Here is a 14,371-nt window from a genome sequence, read left to right on the forward strand (position 1 = left end):
CAGCAAATCGTTCCAAGAGCTTTATTCCTACATTCACTTAAGACACTTTCAATAGTTAAAATAAAAAACAAAAACAAAAAAACCACGTATGCAAAGAAGACTCCTACTACGTCAGAGAAGGAAATGGACAAGGTCAGAACAGGGCACTTCGGAACAGAACTGAACTAGCGATTCCCCCAAATAATCTCTTTTCCCCCATGGAGGCTGGTGGAGGGCTCAAGATCCCAGCTGGGTTTGTAACTGGCCATTTACTCTACAGAGTGATTAGGATCTCCATCCCACAGCCGGCTAAGCAGGGGCATGCTCCATTCCGGATCAGGCTGCAGACATTGCTCTAAAAGCGATGGATCAGTCTAGTAGAACAGAAGCAGGTTTCCTAGTGCAACACACCAGACCAGTAGGCGTTGTCAGAGACTCTTCTTGAGGGTGAAGGAAGGAAGTGGATCCATCAGGAGGCTCTGATTCTAATGCACCCGAGTGCACATCAGACGGCTCTTTGCCACGCGGGGTGCACACCTCCACCCCTGAGGTAGAGCTATGTGATCACAAGGGCTCTGTACGTTGGTTTCCCTCCACCCCAGGAAGGGCTGTATACAGGAGAGGCCAGGAGAGAAGCTGGAGCAAGTCATGCCCCAGAGGAGCTGGTAGAATCATGATGTGCCATGGCTAGGATGAGACGCTGTCTGATGCCCCGGGGGGAGGGGGGGTGGAATTCAATCCTCCAGCTGGAGGGAGCTGCTCTAGAGTTATTCGGATGTTCCCAGGAGGAGGAACCCCCAGGCAGCAGAGCTGCAAAGCCACCGTGGGCGGCATGGGTGCAGGGGAGACCATACAACTGCCCAGCTAGAGACAGTGAAGGAGGGGTCTGACGGGGAGTCTGGGATCCCAGGCAGGTGCATGCCATGGCTGCAGCAGCCCTGGAAGGAGCAGAGCTGGGGCACCGCAGGGGTGGGGATGGTTCCCAAGGGAGCTGGCTCACATTCCCGGCAAGCCACCCAAGCCCCAGGGGCTCCCTGAGCTGATGGCCTGATGCAGGGTGGGTGGGACTAAGTGCTTGTCTAGGGTGATTCCTATGGAGCCAGCAGTGATTGGTGCAGAGACAGAGAAAGTGGGGGAGGAGCCAGCAGACCTACAGCTCCCATTCCTCCCTAGCCCAGCTGCAAAGCAGGTGCCCCCAGTCTCCTCACGCAGGCTAAGGGGAAGGGCCACAGTCAGACACCCCATTGGTTAGGGAGAGGCATTAACCCTTTAGTTACACCACTAGAACATGTCCAGGTTTCCCTGCTGATACTTGGTACCATTTCCCCGTAGTACTTGGATGCAGCCCCAGGGGAAGCAAGTCAGATCCCCTTCCCCATGCAATGTCTATATCCTTGGGCTCCCGTGTCCAGATCTGGCCGTGCCTTGGATCACATGCAGTCCATAGAGTTCTCAGGTAGGATGCTGAGGGCAGTGCCCGACCCCTTGGCTGAGGTGCAGCTGGCAGACAGCACGCCCCCAGGCTCCGGGTCCACGTTCTCGATGTCCTCCATCTGGTCGCTGGGGCCGTCCCAGTTGATGTGGAAGCGGGTGACGCGGGGGTTGGAGGCCAGAATGTTCCTCTGCAGCTAAGCAGGGGGGAGGAGGAGTCAGACAGCTGCAGGGCTTATTATACAGCAATCTGGGGCCTAGAGACACCTAGCAGACCCCAGCCTGGGTAGGAGAAACCTATGGGGAGAGAGATGCTGGAGAATTTCCAGTCAGCCAGCTGGATGCAGTGGCCCTTGCTGGGATTTCATGTTAAGGGGTAAGAAGTGGGGCCTTCCCCCACAGGGCGTAGGGGAGGGTAGGACAGCGCTGAGATATAACCAGGAGTCAAGGCATTTCTTCCTTAGCTTAGTAAAGGTCTAAAGTACCAGCAGCCTCACTCTACAGAGGAGAAAACTGAGGGAAGAGCGTAGCAGGGAAGAGACTTGGGCAAGGGCATACAAGTTAATCAGTGGCAGAGCCAGGAGGGGAACCCAGGTGCCCTGACTCCCAGTCCCCTAGCCAGGGACCTCGAGCCTCACCTTTTCCCTAGCCAGGCACGGACCAAGAGTTTGTAGTGCTGCACTAGGGCTCAGAGTGTCAGAGAGCTCCCTGATCCCAGCTCCCCAACCCCATGAGGAGCTGGGTCAGACCAGGGCTCTGCAGTGGCAAGAGCCTCCTTGCCCAGAAGGCCCGAAGTGCCCCTTACAGAGACCCCATGGACAAAGCAGGGCGTGAGTCAAGAACCCCCCCTCTGCCAACCGCTCGTACCTGGGAGAAGTCTGGCTTGAGGGGGGGGTTCTCACGCAGCTCGGGGTCCGTGTATTCGTTGTTGACGTAGTAGCCCACGCGGATGAACTCCTGGCCCAGGTAGGTGCAGGTGATGAGCACCACAGTCACCCCCACTGCGTCACTCTCAGGGATCAGGCTAGGGTTGGGGGCTTCGGCCTGGAAAGGAAGCGACATCCCCACCCCGGGGGGAGATCAGAGAGCATGTCAGAGGGGGACCAGAGCCAGTCACATCAGTGAGTTTTTAAGGCCAGAAGAGATGATCAGATCACCCTGTATGACCTTCTCTCCATCACCAAGCCCAACTGCCCGGATCAGACCAAACTACTGGAGACCCAATGGTTGAATGCCACAGGAAGAAAACAGGAGGGCCTGAGGTGCTGGCGATGCCAAGGCTCCTGCAATGACCAGGAACTGATTTAGTGAGGTCTAACCAGATGAGCTGAGCAGGGACCCCTGCTCCGCACTGAAGAGGAAGGCGAATAACCACCAAGGTCCCTGCCAATCTGCTGGGTGGGGAAGAGAGATTTCTACCCAACCCCAAACCTGAAGATCAGTGTGACTCTGAGCATGGGAGCAAGACCCACCAGCTGAGCATCTGAGAAACTGTTCTCTGCACCCTCTCAGCATACCAGCCCACCCTGTCCACAGTCTGTCTCCAGCTGTGGTCAATCCCTGATGCTTAAGACAAAAGGACAAAAATAAACCTGAACACTAGGGGGAAAAAATTTGCTTCCTGATTCCCACAGGTTAACATTGCTCTCTGCAGACATTACACTCGGAAGGGTCTTCACCACCATAACAAAGTGTTGCCCATTTCCCCTGCCTCCCCACCCAAAAATACTGCTGCAGATAAAGGGTCCCCAGCTGCTTTGGTTGCATTTCACCCATCCAGTCACTTCCTAGCCCCAGACCAGGCCCTCTAGCCCCGCCCATGTCTCCAGCAGCTGCCTCTTACCTCAAACACAAACATGTGCCTCCCAGCTGGGACAGGCCCCACCAGAACAGAGTCGAGCACCTGGTCATACTCCTCGCTCTCCGCAGAGCCCACATAGATGATCTTCCACTCCAGGTCTGAAAGGGAAGGGGAGCACAGTGAGAATCGGCAGCAGCCCTTGAGTAATGCTGGGGAACCGATTCTGCTCTGGATTTATGCCAGCATAACTGAGCACAACACCTACATTTACACCAACATGACTGTCTGACCCTGACTCGTGTGTTCCCCGTCGGTTCCCCATCGAGAACTTAATTATCAGTGTCCCACAACCACCTACAAACTCCAACCCCTTTGTGCTGGGCACTGCCCAGACACGATAGGACACCACCACAAAGCAGACAAGACAAAGGAAAGATTATTATGCCCTTTTACAGGGACACTGAGGCACAGCAAGCTTAAGGGACTTGCCCAAGATCTAACAGTCTCTGTGGCATGGCCCAGAACCAAATTCTGATCTCTTAAATCCCCAGCAAACACCTCAAACATGAAACCATTCACTGAGCTGCAAGCTCCTTCCCTTCCTCCTGCCAACCCTTTTCTTCAAGAGATAGGGATCACAGGGTTAGATACTGTAGATCACCAACAAGAAATGGGAGACCGTTTGGCAAGAGGTGAGACCAAAGCACCGACCAGCATCTTGGACAGGTGCAGCCCTACTAGGAAGGGAGCCAGACTCTGCTACAAAGAGCAGACTTTGCTCTTTAAAGCTCATGAGAGATTTCCTGATTATGACCCAAGGCATCTTCTTAAGTATTGTCTGCACTCAAGGCTGCACCAGTTATGGCCAGAATGGTTTCATTACAAGCCCCCATCTGCCTGTCCAGTCCATCTGCTGTTCCTTGTCTGATACTTAGATCGGAAGCTCTTTGGGGCTGGGGCTTCTTTTTTGTTGCTTGTGGCACAATGGGGTGGCACAATGGGGTCCTGGGTCACATTACCTCCTGTGTGCTCTTAATTTCATTTACATTAAGATCAACTCTGGTTTTAAATCAAGTTAATAATCAGTGCTCCTTTGAATACAGACACTAGGGTTGCCAAGCTGTCCATTCAAAGGGATGAGTTTCAGTTCCAAGCAAGATCTGCCTTCTTTTGCCAAAGCCTGATCCCCAAACTTAAGAGGCGCTCAGGCGTGTCTAAGCCTGAGCCAATGTCAGGCCTATGCCCTCATGCACAGACATCAAGTGTATATGGGGGTGGGGGTGGGTAGTTTCCATACCCGAGGGACGTGTGCCATGTAACATGTAAATACTTCCCAGGAGACTGGATCAGGGTGGCATTTGCCACGCAGAGTGATGCCACACAGCAGGGGGAGCTTGGATTAAGGGAAATACATAGCTTCTCAAAATAAATCAGAAACAGCAGCTTTTCACATACAGATGTGTAATTTACAAGAAAGGAGATGTGTTAGACAGACATTACATAATAGGCTAGAGTAGTTTACTAAGACAGGGAAGCCTTCCTTGAGGAACAAACTGCAGCATATACCCTCAAGCCCCTATGAGCTGTAGCCCTCTTCCCAGAATAGATAGTAGTGGGGGACAATCCCACACAAGCCCCCAAGAGCGAGGAATTTCAGTCTGATAGAGACCTGATCCTTCCCTTTCCCCCAGTGCACTGGAAAGCTTAGCCGATTGATTTGGCAGACAGGTTTCCCAGAACGGCATGGCCCTTCCTGTTTGGAGAAAGATCCCCCCACAGGGCAAGCCGCATATCTGGATGATAGCTTCAGAGAAGATGGACGGTCCAACAGCTCATCAGCGCTCCCACTGCCCCCACTCAGCGGGGCTGTGCTCAGACTCTGCAAACAGCCTATTTTCAAACCGTAAAGCCAATGAGACATGCCAGTTTCTCAGCCCCAAAGATAGCAGAGAGATTTGGCTGCCGCCACTCCACAGCTTTGACACCCCCTGAAGTTAAGAGCCTCACAGCTTAGGCCATAAAGGGTTTTGCAACCTACGCTTTTGTGACAATACCGCTCTGCGGTCTGACGTCTCGCATTATCCTCACACCCTTTGGAAAGTTTCTCTTTGAACCCTGGGCTCCTTTCTTCAGGGAGAGGAGCCAGATTCCCAGAGATGCCTCAGAAGCACTCAGAGCTCTTAATACAATGGTTCTAAAACTGCAATCTAAGGGCCCTTTTCCTTGATGGGCTGTTTTAAGAAGAAGGGACAGGAGGCAGTTTAGGGTCTTTTGGATGGGAAATCTTAGTGGGGGAGGGCCCACAAAGACCTGGAAACATCACGGCCAATATTCTACCTTTCAGCGCCATTGCTTCACTGTGTTAAGTAACGTCTCATTCACATGTTTATCACTAGCAAATATTCAACTCAGGAAGATTGGGCCAAACTAGTTCTGGCTACACCATGATCTGCAAAATGCAGATGCTTCTGCCCCTAGGAGTCTCCACCCCAGAAGGATTCTCTGGCCACAGAATCAAGCCATGTGTGACCTGCTTTTCAGAGATGCTGGGCACATGTGATTCTCACCCATCAGCAGCACCTCTCCTAATCAGAGCATATTGTACCATTTAAGCCTTTATGTTTATACAAACTGGCACCAAGAAAACAGAAATTTGCAAGCAGAATTCCCTGAGGCAATCAGGTAAGAGTCTCATCCCCACTGGTAAGGGGCATGGCTGTGCTGGCAGGGTTAACAGGATAGTTCGGCTAAGTTATTTTAACACCAAAGGACTCTCTGCAGCCTGCTGAGTGAGGATCAGATGCAGAACATGAGGAGTTTCCTTCACAAGCACCTGCTTTCACCTCCCACTCACTTCCCCAGAGTAGCTGAATCTACTCCTCTCTAGGCATTTACAACACTTTTGAGGCCTCTGAGGGCCTGACCCAGGCTGGACCCCAGCAGCCTCCTGCCTTTTAATAATACCCAGCGTTTCTTGGCACTTCGAATACTGCCTGCGCTTTGCAGACAATAGATAGTTAATCCTCCAGGAGGGCTGGGCAAGCACCAGCTCCCTCTCTGTTCCAGGGCTGGGGATGGGACGCACCCAGGAGTGCACAGCACTTCAGTAGCAGCGAACAGAACCCAGGAGTCCTGGCTCCTGAACCAGGTGTATCTACCCCCCCTCCCCGGGGCAGAGGGAGGCAGGCATGGCCCATAGCAGGGGGAACAGCCTCAACTCCTCAGCCAGGCGCCGTGGGATCTGACCCCAACCCCACAGAGCAGGTCCCCTGCCATGGACCCCATCCCGGGGGGAGGAGAGGGCGAGGGGTAAGGGCCCATCCCAGAAATGCCCTCTAGCCAGCTGGGGAGACCCTGATCCCTTCACCCCCTCCTCCAGCATGTGCGGGGGGTGGGGAGTCTCACTACAGGCCTGGGCAGAGTGGGGGTGAGGGGAACACCCCCCCGGCACTGGAGTGAGGGGCGTGGGCTATAGTGGGGGTGGGCTCGCAGGCCGGACCCGGAAGGTTCCCCCGGGCGGGGGGCAGCAGGGTGCCCCGTTGTCTGGGGCTGGGGGCTCCGGGCCGGGCCGGACTCACCGTGCGGCAGCGCCTCCCCGCACTCGAACTGCACCTGGAAGCGCAGCGGGCGGCCGAACGGGCTCGGGTTCTCCAGCACCGACACTCCCAGCACCGACACGCGGGACATGCCGCCGCCGGGACCCGAACCCGCCGCCACTCGTCACAAAGCGGCCCCGCCGTCCGCGCGCGCTTAGCCGCAGCCGCGCGCACAGCCGACCAATGAGCGCACGTCACCCGCCTGCCTCCGCCAATCCCCACCTCCGCCCCACACTGCTCCACCAATCAGCGCACTTCGCGCCGGGACCAATGCCCGCCCGGCCCGCTCACTTCCTGCCAATTGCCTCGCCCCTCCCTTCTTTCGCCAATCGGCTTTCCCCGATCCATCCATGACGGAATCCGGATGCGACCAATCCTCGTCCGCCTAACATTCCTTCCAACCAATCAGTGCGATCGCCAATTTTTGGGACCCCACCTAGCCAATAACCAGCCAGGTCGCTTGGACGAATGAAGCGGGAGGACTGGGGAAAGACAGACGGACACGGGGTGTCTGGGGAAGGACGGACGGACACGGGGGGGCGGCGGACGGACACGGGGTGTCTGGGGAAGGACGGACGGACACGGGGGGGAAGGACAGACACGGGGGGGAAGGACGGACACGGGGTGTCTGGGGAAGGACGGACGGACACGGGGGGGAAAGACGGACACGGTGGGTGTCTGGGGAAGGACGGACGGACACGGGGGGAAGGACGGACACGGTGGGTGTCTGGGGAAGGACGGACGGACACGGGGGGGAAGGACGGACACGGTGGGTGTCTGGGGAAGGACGGACGGACACGGGGGGGAAGGACGGACACGGTGGGTGTCTGGGGAAGGACGGACGGACACGGGGGGGAAGGACGGACGGACACGGGGTGTCTGGGGAAGGACGGACGGACACGGGGGGGAAGGACGGACACGGTGGGTGTCTGGGGAAGGACGGACGGACACGGGGGGGAAGGACGGACACGGTGGGTGTCTGGGGAAGGACGGACGGACACGGGGGGGAAGGACGGACACGGGGGGTGTCTGGGGAAGGACGGACGGACATGGGGGGGAAGGACGGACGGACAGACACGAGGTGTCTGGGGAAGGACGGACGGACGCGGTGGCGGGGGACGGATGGACATGGGGTGTCTGGGGAAGGACGGACGGACGGACAGAGGGGATGGGGCTGAGGCCGGACGGAGCAAGGGGTGCAGTGGGGGCCGTGGATAGGACGTCTCACAGCGACGGAGCAGATGGGACGTCCCAGCCCTGAGTCTCAGGCAGGGGAACGGATCGGAGGGGCAGGGGCGTCTGTGCCGGGCCAGCACATCAAGCTCCTGCTGCCGCCTCACACCCTGCAGCCCCCCCCCCCGCCCCGCCGCTAAGGTGCCCCAGGTGTGCACCAGCTGACCCACAGCGGGAGTGAGAAGGGGGAAGCCAAGCAAGGGCTGATCAGGAGAGGGGGATGTGGGGGTGAGGATTGGGAGAGGCCTTCCCCCACCCAGCACTAGCCGAGACCAACTCGTCCCCCGCACCAGTCCCAAGAGCTCGGCCGGGGAGGTTGGCAGTGGGGCCTGCCCTGAGCCGGAGCTACGCTGGGAAGCAGGGCAGACCCCTGGTGACCCCAGAAAGCCTGCCCGGCCCAGCCCCACCCAGGGGTCGGGGAAGGGGGTAGAGCGGAGGAGGGGGCTCAGGAATGGGAGGCAGGACCATAATCCAGACATCAGGGCCCTGCCTGAGTTTGTGCCCAGCGCCATGGAGCCACTGCTGCCATAGCAAACCTGGTACTGCCTGGGTGAGGCAGAGATCCAAGCAGAGGCAGAGGAGGGGGGTCCTTTGGGAGGGGCCCAGGGAGGGGTTGTACTAGGCTGAGGGGAGGAGACCTTTGGGGGGGGAGGATCGTGGAAGGAGGGAACCACTGGGGGCACGTGGGGGTGAGGAATCATGGGAGAAGCAAGAGAGTAATTAGACTGAGCCTGGGGTGAGGGGACAGGATTGGGGGTGGTTCTGGATTGGGGTGCAGGGTCCAGGCTGGGTAACTCTCCTCATTGCTGACAGAGGGACACTTACAGCGCTGGGTGGGGACAGGGCAGGGCTAGCAGGGGGCTGCAGGTTGGGATTGAGAGGTGCTGGCAGAGCTGGGCGGAGGCAGGCAGGGTTGGGCTAGCAGGGGGCTGTAGGTTTGGATTGAGAGGCACTGGCAGAGCTGGGGGTGGAGGACTCTGGAAATTACCCCATAAAGGTGCCCTGAATGGTATGCCAGGGAAGGGTGCTGGGAGTGGGGCTGTGAAGCCAGAGCCCAGCTCGAGAGGTCTGGGCCCCATTGGGCTCTTGGTGATGGAGTGGGGGGCTGGCTTGGCTCTGGCTCCATGGGCCTTTGGCTCCCAAGGGGTGGCACGTGCTGTCTCCAGGGAGAGGAGGGAACAAGGAGCCGCAGCCTCCCAGACTCCACCACCTGCAATTAACGATCTCATCTTCATTGGACACCGGGTTACACTGTAATTATAGCACAGCCACCCAGCTGAACAGCACCTAGCGCCCCCCCCCCCAAAAAAAACCTGCCCACTCCCTGCCACAGCGTGGGACACTACTAACGGGAAACAGCAAGGGGCTGCGCGTCAGGATTGAGGGGCACCGGCAGAGCTGTGGAGGGAGGGGTGGGGGGGCTGCATGTCGGGATTGAGGGGCACTGGCAGAGCTGTGGAGGGAGGGGTGGGGGGCTGCGCGTTGGGATTGAGGGGTGAAAAGCCTTGGATCCAGTTCCCTGACTCCACCCAGTGCCCGAGGTTGCAGGGCAGGAGCCAGGGCCGGCTCCAGGGGTTTTGCCGCCCTAAGCAGCCGGAAATAAAAAAAAGCTGTGATTTTGATCTGCGGCAATTCAGCGGCAGGTCCTTGGCTCCAAGCGGGAGTGAGGGACTCTCCGCCGAATTGCTGCCAAATACCTGAAAGTGCCGCCCCGCTCCAGAGTGGCCGCCCCAAGCACCTGCTTGATAAGCTGGTGCCTGGAGCCGACCCTGGCGGGAGCGCTGGCTCGGGGAAGCTCCCAGCTAGTCCAGCCTGGCCTCTCCCAGCAGGGGGCGCTGTCGGGTCTCCAGGAGAGGCCCTGGTGGCAGAGCTGAGGTGGGCCTGGGCTGTTATGACGCCAAAGGGGCTTTTCCCTGGAGGCTGCCAGTCACAGAGACTCGTGTGGTTCCCGCGGGCTCCCCAGCCTGCGCTGCCCCATGTCCCCACCAGGGGGCTCCCTATGTCCTAGCCTGCAGCAGTCATGGTGGAGTCCCTGCCCCACACAGACTGGCCATTCAGCTGGGAGCCCCACAGTGACCCCCTGCCCCAGGGTCCTGGGCAGCCCGGACGGGCGCGGCTCCTGACATGTCAGCAATCGCTGCCTGTTCGTCTGACCCCGGGCCAGGAAGGAGTCCTCAGAGCCACCTGCCCATGTGGCAGTAACTAGAGAAACACGCCAGGCCGAGGGTGGGGGAGGCGAATTGGTACATGGGGGAGAGGGGCGGAGGGATGGGTGGGGGTTCTTAGTGGTGGGATGGGTACTTGGCGGATGATGGGGTGTGGGGAGGGATAGAGTGTGTCGTGTGTGGAGGTGGATGGAGGCATTGGGGGGCAGGAAGAGAGGAATGGGCAGGTGTGGGAGTGGGCAGTGGGATTGTGAGATGGGGGGATTCGGGGAGGCAGAGGCTGGGTGTGTGGAGGTGGATGGAGATGGGAGTGGAAGGGAAGGATGGGTGGGTGTGGGCAGTGGGATTGTGGGATGGGGGGGATTCGGGGAGGCAGAGGCCGGGTGTGTGGAGGTGGATGGAGATAGGGGTGGCAGGGAAGGATGGGCGGGTGTGGGCAGTGGGATTGTGGGATGCATGTGGGGGGGATTCGGGGATGCAGAGGCGGGTTGTGTGGAGCTGGATGGAGATGAGGTGGCAGGGAGGGATGGGCGGGTGTGGGCAGTGGGTTTGTGAGATGGGTGGAGGGATTCGGGGAGGCAGAGGCGGGGTGTGTAGAGGTGGATGGAGACGGGGGGTGGCAGGGAGGGATGGACGGGTATAGGCAGTGGGATTGTGGGATGCATGTGGGGGGGATTCGGCGTGGCAGAGGTGGGGTATGTGGAGGTGGATGGAGATGGGGGGTGGCAGGGAGGGATGGACAGATGTGGGCAATGGGATTGTGGGATGCATGTGGTGGGGTTTTGGGGAGGCAGAGGCGGGGTGTGGAGCTGGATGGAGGCGTGGGGGGGAGGGAGGCAGGAATGGGGTGTGTGGAGATAAGGATAATCCCCCTCCCTCTAGTGCAGAAAACGGAGCCCAGCTCTGCCGGTGCCCCTAAATCCCAACCCGCAGCCTTCTGCTAGCCCAGTCCTGAGCTGCCCCCAGCTCTGTCAGTGCCCCCCCTCTTTCTCTCCAGAATGTGCCATCATAGTGGTATCTGGGCTCTCCCTCCACCCCCATCCAACCCGCCATGCCAGGCATCTGGGGAGTGGGGGTGGGGGTGGGGGTGCACGCCAGGCTAAGGGGCTGGGAGCTCCTGCCTTCAGCGGAGTGAGACTAACTGGCAGGGCTGACAAGCTGTCAGGTGCGCGGGGATCCCCAGCCTCAGCCCCTGCTCCCCCCTGGCCGGCTGGGGGCCAAAGGGGAGCTGGGAAGGGAGCCTGGTGATGGATCCAATCGATTGCGGCTGCCCCGGGGCTGCTCACTCTGACAGCTCCATGCAGCTGGGGGGGGATGTGTGTGTTCCCCCCACCCATCCCGCAAGGCTGCCGGGTGCCTGCCTGTCAGTGGTGTGACAAGCTCTCCTGCCCCCTCCCCCACCCTTTGTTCAGGGTTTGTTTCTGTCTGTCCGTCTGGTTTGGGCAGCAGCCTCCTTGGGGGGCTGGGTGGGGGCTGTCTGGCTGGAGTGGGGGGGTCACTGATGCTGGGGCTCCCCAGGCCTGATCCAAGCTCTGGGCGTTGGCCTGGTCTGGGTTAGACGATGCCTGGTAGCAAAGTGTGTGCAGCTGTCTGCCCTCTGTCCATCCCTCCATCCACAGCCCTGTATCCACCATCTCTTCATCCACAGTCCTGTATCCTTCCCTGCACCCTCCCCATCTATCCATCCCTCCATCCACAGCCCTGTATCCACCCACAGCCCTCTGTCCATCCCTCCATCCACAGCCCTCTATCCATCCCTCCACCCTCCCCATCTATCCATCCCTCCACCCTCCTCATCCCTCCATCCACAGCCCTCTATCCATCCCTCCACCCTCCCCATCTATCCATCCCTCCACCCTCCCATCCCTCCATCCACAGCCCTCTGCCAATCCCTCCATCCACAGCCCTCTATCCATCCCTCCACCCTCCCCATCTATCCATCCCTCCATCCACAGCCCTGTATCCACCCACAGCCCTCTATCCATCCCTCCATCCACAGTGATCTGTCCATCCCTCCACCCTCCCCATACCTCCATCCACAGCCCTCTATCCATACCTCCGCCCTCCACAGCCCTCTATCCATCCCTCCACCCTCCCATCCCTCCATCCACAGCCCTCTGTCAATCCCTCCATTCACAGCCCTGTATCCATCCCTCCACCCTCCCATCCCTCCATCCACAGCCCTCTATCCATCCCTCCACCCTCCCATCCCTCCATCCAAAGCCCTCCAGGGTCCAGTCTGGTTCCTGTGATGTGATGTCTTGTTGGTGTGAATGACAAAACCTCCGAGCTGCAGCACTTCTGCTGCTTGACATCACAGAACCTGGTCCCTGGTCTGGCTTTTCGGATCAGAATTTGGGGCCCCTTGAAGAACTTTGGGGAGGGGCGTGTCCCCTTGGCACCCCCAGGAGCTCCCTGTAACACAGCCCCATGCCAGGGCCACTGAGCCCAAGTTGGGACGATCCAACACATAAAGGTCCAAAGGAAAATGGCTCAGGGTCTGGTCAGGCCTAGTCCGTGGCTGTGGCCTGACATCGGAGGCTGTGACCGAGGGGGAACGTCCTGGAACTGGCTTGTAAAATGATGCGGTCTCTGATCGGCTCCCGTGATGGGGCGGGGGGGGGGGAGGAAATTGGGATCTATGACTGCCCAGAGCCGGTGAACCTGCCCTCGGAAGTGAAAGATTTCCTGGCCCGCCACCCTGATATGCAGGTGCTGTTCTGGGACAAGGGGTTGGACCCCAGCCCAGCCTACGTTCAGCAGCCTGTGGGGGTGGCTGGCTCTGGCTCAGTCCTGAGCCTCATACCAGCACTGAGGTAGGGTGACTAGATGTCCCAATTTTATAGGGACAGTCCCGAGATTTAGGGCTTTTTCTTATATAGGCTCCTATTACCCCCAACCCCCCCGTCCCGTCACCCTACGCTGAGGTCACCCTACGCTGAGGGGCCCCTGGTGATCTGTGAGTTCGTGTGGGGCATCAAATGGAGCCATAAGGGGGAACGGTGCTGCCCCCCCTGTACCTATTGGGTATCTGGGAAGTGGGCGGGCGAAGCCCGCCCACTGCTAAAGGATCCTCCCCCAGCCTAAGGGGAGGAACCACAGGGCCACAGAACCCACTGAGTGCGGGGGACAACTAATAAAAGAACAGGGACAGGAGTGAGGTCAAAGGGTCAGAAGGAGGGAACCGAACGGGGACACCGAGCAGAGAACCCCGGACAGCGCCCACTGCTCCTCGAAGGCGTCAAGGGAGCCAGTGGACGCCGCCCAGAGGAACTCCGCCCGGATGCGTGATCGGACTATGGAGCGGAAGCAAGCCCCACAGTCACCGGAGTCTCCATCGGCCAACCTCCCCTCCCTGGTCGCGTGGATGGCCTTTTTCGCCAGGGCGAGGAGGAGGTTGACCAGGAGGTCCCGGGACTTCGTGGGGCCACGGATAGGGAGTGCATACAAAAGGAGGTGAGGGGAAAAGTGTAACCAGAAACGTAAGAGGATGGCTGTGAGGAGCCGGTGTAGGGGCTGCAACCTGGCGCACTCTAAGTAAACATGCGCCAGGGTCTCCCTCACGCCGCAGAAGGGGCAGGTGTCCGGGACGGGTAAACCGCGCCAAGTACATGCCCGTGCTCACGGCCCCATGGAGGAGCCTCCAACTGATATGCCCCCCCTGTAGTGGGGTGGTTACCCCACTCCTGCCCTGAAGGGCTTACAACAGCCCTGGAGAGGGCAGTGGCTGGGGAAAGACTGATTGGGGAAGCAGCCACAGCTGAGGTCATGCCCTAATCAGGCCTCAGCAGGCCCTATAAAAGGGCTGTGAGTCAGGCACTTCAGCTGCTGACTCTCTAGCCTTTGGAGTGGGAGGGACCTGGTTGTCTGGGAAGCTGAGGTGGGGACTTGGGGAAGGGCAGAGGGACATGGGGGACTGCAGCCAAGCAGAGTCCCTGGCTGCAGGCCAATGGAAGGGCCTACTAGAGGGTACTAGGGCTGCAGAGGGGCAGCCTAGATATAGGCCAGAGGCAGCTGGTCCAAACCCCCCTTGCCAGTGATGAGTGGCAATTATGCTGCAGTTCACCCCAGTGATTGGGGGCTAGATGGTGGCTGGCAGTAGCCACAGACTGAGGCAAGGTTGGGACAGGGGGTTGGGAGTTCCCTGGGGTGAGGAGACTCAGAGA

The 14,371-nt window shown here is 59.0% G+C and overlaps 1 protein-coding gene across 1 annotated transcript; it reads right to left on the reverse strand.

The window, feature by feature from the left end:
- Positions 1 to 7: 7 nt before the first annotated feature.
- Positions 8 to 6,961, reverse strand: ASF1B (anti-silencing function 1B histone chaperone). The gene is made up of 4 exons (XM_030545472.1): positions 6,790 to 6,961; positions 3,254 to 3,369; positions 2,278 to 2,454; positions 8 to 1,607 (listed from the first exon to the last, which is right to left on the reverse strand). The coding sequence occupies exons 1-4, from the start codon at positions 6,896 to 6,898 to the stop codon at positions 1,410 to 1,412; spliced, it is 600 nt and encodes a 199-aa protein (XP_030401332.1). The 5' UTR covers positions 6,899 to 6,961; the 3' UTR covers positions 8 to 1,409.
- Between the last annotated feature and the right edge of the window lie 7,410 nt (positions 6,962 to 14,371).

The sequence above is a fragment of the Gopherus evgoodei genome, unplaced genomic scaffold, assembly GCF_007399415.2.
Source record: "Gopherus evgoodei ecotype Sinaloan lineage unplaced genomic scaffold, rGopEvg1_v1.p scaffold_37_arrow_ctg1, whole genome shotgun sequence".
Classification (NCBI taxonomy): domain Eukaryota; kingdom Metazoa; phylum Chordata; order Testudines; family Testudinidae; genus Gopherus; species Gopherus evgoodei.

What these genes read in the sequence shown, in the direction of transcription:
- ASF1B (XM_030545472.1), bottom strand. Translation starts at nt 6,898, where the DNA reads ATGTCCCGCGTGTCGGTGCTGGGAGTGTCGGTGCTGGAGAACCCGAGC. An exon ending in CGGGGAGGCGCTGCCGCACG is followed by an intron (nt 3,370 to 6,789) that starts GTGAGTCCGGCC and finishes CTTCCCTTTCAG; the next exon opens with ACCTGGAGTGGAAGATCATC. An exon ending in GGCACATGTTTGTGTTTGAG is followed by an intron (nt 2,455 to 3,253) that starts GTAAGAGGCAGC and finishes CTTCCTTTCCAG; the next exon opens with GCCGAAGCCCCCAACCCTAG.